The sequence below is a fragment of the Syzygium oleosum genome, unplaced genomic scaffold, assembly GCF_021117445.2.
Source record: "Syzygium oleosum isolate NSW1041296 unplaced genomic scaffold, Sole_v2.1 Sole_v2.17, whole genome shotgun sequence".
NCBI lineage: Eukaryota > Viridiplantae > Streptophyta > Magnoliopsida > Myrtales > Myrtaceae > Syzygium > Syzygium oleosum.
This window is the reverse complement of record NW_026607501.1, coordinates 6,670,187-6,677,693: the sequence shown is the minus strand read 5'-3', so window position 1 is coordinate 6,677,693 and position 7,507 is coordinate 6,670,187. Positions and strand designations below refer to the sequence as shown.

At 44.9% G+C, this 7,507-nt stretch overlaps 2 protein-coding genes and 1 pseudogene across 2 annotated transcripts; 1 reads left to right on the top strand and 2 right to left on the bottom strand.

The window, feature by feature from the left end:
* Nucleotides 1-884: 884 nt before the first annotated feature.
* On the top strand, nt 885-3,028 carry LOC115678995 (uncharacterized). The gene is made up of 5 exons (XM_030602513.2): nt 885-1,119; nt 1,356-1,405; nt 1,629-1,752; nt 1,867-1,965; nt 2,249-3,028. The coding sequence occupies exons 1-5, from the start codon at nt 942-944 to the stop codon at nt 2,866-2,868; spliced, it is 1,071 nt and encodes a 356-aa protein (XP_030458373.1). The 5' UTR covers nt 885-941; the 3' UTR covers nt 2,869-3,028.
* A 577-nt stretch (nt 3,029-3,605) lies between these two features.
* LOC115678762 (uncharacterized) lies at nt 3,606-5,129 on the bottom strand (annotated as a pseudogene).
* A 349-nt stretch (nt 5,130-5,478) lies between these two features.
* On the bottom strand, nt 5,479-7,227 carry LOC115678939 (pentatricopeptide repeat-containing protein At1g08070, chloroplastic-like). Its single transcript, XM_030602456.1, has one exon. It carries the CDS (start codon nt 7,225-7,227, stop codon nt 5,479-5,481), a length of 1,749 nt encoding a protein of 582 aa, XP_030458316.1.
* Nucleotides 7,228-7,507: the final 280 nt, after the last annotated feature.

The window sequence follows — 7,507 nt, the reverse complement described above, 5'->3', positions numbered from 1 at the left end:
ATCTTCCAAATTGGTGTGTTTCGACTTTGAAATTCGGTGAGCATGGAAGAAAAATCAAAAGGATTTTGTGCCGAGTGTTCATGGGTTATCGGCTAATTAAGGCCGTAATCCAAACATTGAAGATGCAACATGAGATGTGATCGAATCATCAATGAGTGATAATTGCCCTGAAGCCATCCATGTCCACGAACAATGAACGTGCAAATTCCAATTTCTCGATAGATCAGTCCTAACCCATTCGAGAGATACGGGTTTCAAGCCAATTTTTGCTCACCAAATTCCGTTCTGCTTTCCTAATCTAGACCCGATCCAAGAGAACGTGCCGAGCGGGGGGGATCGAACTCGAGGCGCCTGCCTTTTTCGACATCGCCGGACCCTCCTCCGTGTGCTTATCTCTCTCTATTCATTCCTCATCTCATTGCACGTGCTCTTCGGGAAAAAACACGACTTGTCATGCGCTTGATAATGTCGTTGCGAACCCAATTCTTGAACTTCGAGGTCCTAGGAGTATCACGTGTCACGACAGAAAAGAAAACGCATCATCCTTCGGAGAAAAAAGGCACGAACAAGGACTCAATGATTTGCATTCCGGAACATGCTTTTTGGCCCCATCCAAATCACGATTTTTCAATGCCTCCTCTTGCCAAAGTAAAAACACGTGACCGGCCAGTAGGCAGTAGCTATCGCAAGAATCCTGCCACGCACTTAATCGTCGTCGTCGTCGTCGTCGTGCGCGCTTCGATTAGATTACCATATAAAGTTTGCTTATTTATCCTTATCCAGAGCACGAATGTTTACCTCAACCGAATCCCATCTCTTATCTCTTTACTCACCCGCACTATTTATTCATTCCTATCTCCTCCTCATCATCAGCAGTGTATCACTCATAAGAATTTTCTATGCTATCTCTCTGATTTTTTGCCTTTCTACGGTCTCCAAAGATGGGCAACGTTGACTTTCTGTCTTCCCTTCTTCTGGTGGCATTCCTGCTTGCTGGTGGTGTGTGTGCACATGACCATCAGGGCATTGGTGTGTATGAGCTCAGGAGCGGGTACTTCACCGTGCAGTTCACGAACTATGGCGCAACCATGCTCTCTCTTGTTCTCCCCGATAAGAACGGTACCTTTTACCACACCCTCTTCCTCTCTCTAGTTTGATCGTGTTCAGGTTCATCGTTCTTGCTTGAATAATGCCGTATTGCCGTGTGTTTAGCGGGCATTGATACGCCATTGCCATTGTCTCTTGTAATTGCTTTCACATGGCCTTCCGAGGTCCGGGCCGTGTGCCTTGTTTCGAATGTTGCCGGTTGTTTTTGGTGCGCTGCAGACAATTTTTTCACACCTTCTCTTTCTCAGGTAAATGGGATGATGTCGTTCTTGGGTTCGATTCGCTCGAGAGCTACAAGGTATGGCCTTGCCCATCGTCTTTTGCATCACTGACTTCTCTGGCATCAGTGACTTGATAAGATCAGTTGTGTGGATTGACCAAAATCAGTGTATACTAAATGGCACGGAATTTTCAACAACTCAATTACTGCGCATTCGTGTTGAACCTTCGCAGTCAAGAAAGCTGGCGGATCGATAGAAAATACTATTTTGACGGGTCCATATTTGTTGAATCTGCTGCAGAATGATACTACCTACTTTGGAGCCGTAGTCGGACGTGTTGCCAACAGGATCGGAGGGGCTCGGTTCACTCTGAATGGGACTGTCTACAAATTGGTAGCCAATGATGGCAATAACACTCTTCATGGTAGCTCATATCTTTCCCTCACCTACTGTACTCTCTTGTCCGTGATTTGTCTCTTAATTTAGTTTGGCGTAAACTGTTGTTCGGGCTTGAAACTTTTTCACAATTGAATATCAGGTGGCAGCAAAGGGTTCTCCGATGTTATCTGGAGTGTGCATAGTTATGACACAGAGAGTCATGTTACATTTACTTATGACAGCTATAATGGTGAACAAGGTAAAATCCTTTTCTCAATTTTTCTATGATGTTCTAGACGTTTTGTATGTTCTCCAACCACTTAACTTGAATCCTAGTCTGCTTTTCAACCAAATCATTACTTTTGTTTTGCTTTTATCCGATTTGAGGTGCTGATATACATATTGTTTATGTGACTGGCGATGAATGATCTGAACTCCAATCCATAATTTCTGCTAAGTTTGGTTCTTAGTACAATATCCTTGAAAAGGCTATGCCTAAAGAGATCAAATGAGATGTGGTTGGACTTTTTTTCGCTCCGCAGGCTTTCCCGGTGATCTGTCTGTATACGTCACCTACATGCTCATTGGGAACAACAAGTTAGGAGTCAAACTGGAGGCCAAGGCACTCGACAAGTCGACTCCGGTGAATCTCGCCCTTCACACCTACTGGAACCTCGCAGGCCAAAACAGCGGCAACATCCTCTCTCACGATATCCAACTTTTCGGGTCGAAAGTCAGTCCAGTTGACGATACTCTTATACCCACGGGTGAAATCCGCGACATCCGAGGATCGCCGTACGACTTCCTAGAACCTCGCACGATCGGGAGCCGGATCAATGAGCTTCCCTATGGGTATGACATTAACTACGTGCTAGATGACACCGGAACCAAGCACTTGAAGAAGGTCGCCGTGGTGCAAGATAACCTCTCAGGGAGGAAGTTGGAACTGTGGAGCAATCAACCCGGAGTGCAGTTTTACACAAGCAATCAGCTTGATCACGTGGTAGGGAAAGGCGGATTTGTTTACATGAAATACGCCGGTCTTTGCTTGGAGACTCAGGGCTTCCCAGATGCAGTGAATCACCCAAATTTCCCCTCGCAGATAGTGAATCCCGGACAGCATTATGAGAATGTCATGGTCTATAGGTTCACAGCTTATTAAAATCCAGCTTGGTTAGAAGTTGTTTTTTGAGACATTCTCAGGACCAGTAACTTTTCCCATTATTTCCTTGTCGATGTTATCGACCTATCGCGAGCCATATATTTATGTTCATTTCTGGCGGAGAGCGATGGTTATATGCATTCAGGAAGAATATTTGCTATGCACACTGATCTGGTCCAATTTATGAAATTTCAGAAAACTGGTATTGATAACTTATCAATCTTTTGACATCAGCATGGAAGCTTTTGTTGAATTAGATCCACCTGTCTATATTAGATAGTCTATCCAATTGCCAATCTTTTAACATCACCAGGCCATGATGGAACTGGCCAACCAATTTATTGGTCTGATAATAGTAGAAAGAGACTAGACAGATAGATAGCTAACTACCTAAATGATTGAGAAGAGAACTTGGTTACTAGATATCTCATCACATAGCAGAACAGACTTCATAACGAGTCTTCGTTTTGGTATGAGACTTGCCAGAAACATGGATGTTCAAAGTCTCTTTATCATACGGAAAAAAGGGAACCTTTCAAGGGTTCTGTGTTGTCAGGATCTCGGGACTTCGAAAATCTCCTTATCGGATTCATCAGAGGGAACTGTTGTTCTCGCAAACTAAGAAGACCAAGAACCGCAAGAAAAGGCTTATAAAGCATTTCAATTTGCCCATACGGACCAGAATACAATGAAAAACTTGTGTGTAGGAATACCTTAGCCAATCAAAAAAGAAATAATGCTAAACTTTAATTGTCTGTTGAACAACTACTAAAGATGAAGGCCAACAACCTCATGATTGAGATTGACCTTAGAGATTACTGCAAGAAAAGAAACCTAACAGGAACTTTTTTTTTTTTTTTGGTCGAAAGCAACCTAACGGGAACTTGAAAAGGACTATACGTGCAGATATTGCTCCCGAATTCAAATCAATGTCAAACAATTGATTAAAGCCACTACTCCTTGTCAAGAAAGGCTGCGAATGACATAGGCATTGGAAACCGACACAATGGACAGAGATTGCTCCTCTGCAGCCAATTCACAATGCATTCTTCGTGATAGTTGTGCAAACAGGGCATCTGAACGGCTTCTGATCCAACCATAACGCGGTCCAAACAAATCACGCATTTTTCCTCCGACCCTCCAACTTTGACTTTCTCTAAAGCCTGGATCGATGACCAGCTCGCAGCCCCCAATACGCCTGCACTAGCGCTCATCGGTTCGGCCTGTGCCTCAGGAACAGGCAATGTCTCTCCATTGACTTCTTGAACTACCCTTATGGACACTACCATTGGAAGAGTCCTCAAGTCCTTGTTTACTGACGCATTGGCGATCGACCGAGCTGCTTCATGGATTTTCCTGATCATGAGCGGCTGAACATGGTATGGCACGTCCACCTGGGAGAGCATGCTGGAGATGGTCGACCAGGATGTGGCGTCTCGTATCAGATGGTCACGGCTGTGCCTGAAGGGCTTGTAAGTGGTGGGGCTTATATGTGGATTATTGCTGCTATCAGCATCATCACTCCCGATCCTTACATACACGAAATTTGCATAGATTTCGATCAAGAACTCATCGCGTTGCGAAAGGGTCTCCTCGGGCACAGAAACTTGAGGCTGCCATGCCTCACAGAGATGTGGAAACATTGTTGTGCTTGCCATCTTTCTTGAGAGAGAGAGAGAATTGTTTTTTAGGCACTTGTGGATAGTGAACGGTATATATTGGATCTTGGGAGCATTACTTTGGTCGAAATTAATCAACCAATCAGACAGGTAAGTAGTGACTTTGAAGTGAAGCAGGAGAACGTAGTAATTCCAGTTAGGGATGTTGGTGTTGGTGTTGGAGTTGGTGTTGGTGTTGGATTCGGAAAGACCGTCGCTTTCAGACCGAGTTTTAATCTGTTTCTTTGGTTTCTGCCAACAATTTAATAAAAGTGGGGTATAACATGGAACAGAATCACGCAATTTGATAGGGTCGATTATAATATGTCGTTAAATTAAAGAATCTTGCTTGTTTTTTTTTTTTGTTCTGGTAGGCGTTGACTTCCACTTATCTGTTCATAATTGAGTTGGTTGACTGATATTTCACCAATTTTAATGGCATTAAAAAAAGGAAAGGTTTCTTACTGCCTTTCAGAGTTCTTGAATGGGCATGGTCGTGTCGGATGCGGTTCAAGAAATATACGTGAAAAGCAAGAAATAAGGTAATTCATGTGAAATAAGGCGAAAAAGAAACAAGAAACTCAGGATGAGCATTGACCCCCCTCTCCACAATGTTTGACCCTTCTTTTCTTTCGCATTTGCCCTTTTTGCTGCTGGTTGGTGTTAGAATTACAGCGGGCCAAGAAAGAACATAAGGCACTGATGGAGGGAGGGAACCATATGATCTTGAAGAATGGACTTGTTGTGTCGAACGAGTGAGATTCTGAGTAAATTCATTTGCCAATTGCATCTGTAAACACAAAAGAAAAGGAACTAATTCTGCTGTAACTACAAAACAGCATCCATGTTCCGAATTGCAATCCCTAAACCGATGTTCTTTACACAGCCAAATTTTCAGGCTTTTTTTTTTTCATCTTTTAAGTGATTGTCGAGCTTTCAATCTTGTCAGGAATCAGGATCTATGCACACTTTCGTCTACTTCGAGAAAACTGCTACCAGGAACCTCCTTAGTAACTCCTCTTTGCTTCATCTCCTCTCTTACTTCTTTCACGACATCCCACTCAGCCACCGAAGCGCACAGATTCGACATTAGCACGTAGTCCTCGCTACTTTTAGGCCTCGATTCATGTACATGATGCATAATTTGACTCACCAGTTCGGGGCGTCCTTGGCTTTGACAAGCCAGGAGGAGCATACGCCAGAGAATCATATCTGGTTCAACTGGCATATTCGCCACAAAGTCAAATGCATCCTCAACTAGCCCAGCTCTACATAATAGATCCACCATGCAGCCGCAGTGCTCCATCCATGGCTTGATATTATATTCCTTTATCATTAGATCGAAACATTTTCTTGCATATTCTACCAAACCGGCATGGCTACAAGAGAATAGTACACAGAGGAAGACGACCCCGTCAGGTTTTAAGCCTTGCCTCTGCATTTGAACGAACCTCATCAAAGCAGCCACGCCGTGCCCGTGCATTGCTAGAGCCTGAATCATAGTGGTCCAAGTTATTAGTGTTCTCTCCTTCATCCCATCGAACAATTGACAGGCCTTCAGGACGTTACCACATTTTGCATGCATTCCCATAAGTGCATTAGCCAGAGCGGTCCTCTCCCTTTTAGGTCCGCATTTCTCAACTATTAGAGCAATCCATTCACCGAGTTCAGAGCTTCCCAACTCCGAGCACACCGAAATAACACTCAACAGAGTAACCTCGTCCGGTCTTACATTGGCAGACTCCATTTGTCTATAAACAGACAATGCTTCATTAAAATAACCGTTGCATGCATAGCCATCGATCATTGTAGTCCACGAAACAACATTCCTCGTAGCCATCGAATGGAAAATCCTGCAAGCATTCGATAAAGAGCAGCATTTGGAGTACATCCCTATCAGGGCATTCTGAACAAAGACATCCAGATCGACATCGTTTTTTAGCAAATAACCATGGACAGATTTCCCTTCTCTCGAGGCCTTTAGCGCTGAACAAGCAGAGAGAATGCTCACTGCAGTCACTTCATTCACGCTAACATTGTCACAGACCATAGCGCGAGCAACTTCAAGCGCTTCCTTAGGGTAGTTCCGTCCAATATATGAGGCAATAAGAGAGTTCCAAGCAACTACGTCTCTAAGAGGCATTTCGTCGAACACTTTTTGCATGCTCTGGATTTCATCGAACACCACATACATATTAAGGAGGGCGGTCTGCACGATGATCTCCGACGCAAAACCCAGCTTAAAAATCTGGGCATGCATCAGTTTCCCTCCATCAATCGCGGGAATCGACCCACAAGCCTTGATCGCAAACAAAACAGTGTAAGAGTCCACCGCCACGTTCAGTCCCCTCAACTGGGTATACACCAAGATGGCATTTTTAGGATCGTTCCTCTCCAGGTAACCCCTAATGACAGCGTTCCACGTGAAAGAGTCGAGACCCTCGATTCCGCGAGCGACGGAATAAGCCGCGGAAGCCGCGGACGGAGACGGGCTCAAGGACAAAGCCGCGACGAGCTTGCCCGCCATGGCGGGGCTGAGGATGAGCCCCGTGGTGATCAGGTGCGCGTGGATTTGGCCGAGGCGGGTCGGGTGCCTGCATGATCGCAGGCGGGAGGCGATTTCTTGAAACGGGTCGAGGCGCTTGACGGCGCTCGGATTCAACAGTCTGGAGAAGCGCGAGCACGGCAGCTTCGGTGGCATCAGGATTCAGGCGACCTGCCATGTCGGCCCCTCATTTCTTTGGCTTCCACCTCTTTCTTGGGTCGTTCTACTTCGACTTCTGGAAGACGACGGTACAGACCGAGTTCGGATTGAGCCATGATGCGCTCGGCCGATCAGGTCCAAAGGGTAAATGAATGGAAAGACACGATAGAATGTCAAAGTTGAGGAATCACATATTGCAAATTGGACCGACATTAACTATTTGTGCCATTTTTCCTAAATTAGAAAGACTCAAGAACTGCTTGTTTTTTCTCCCACG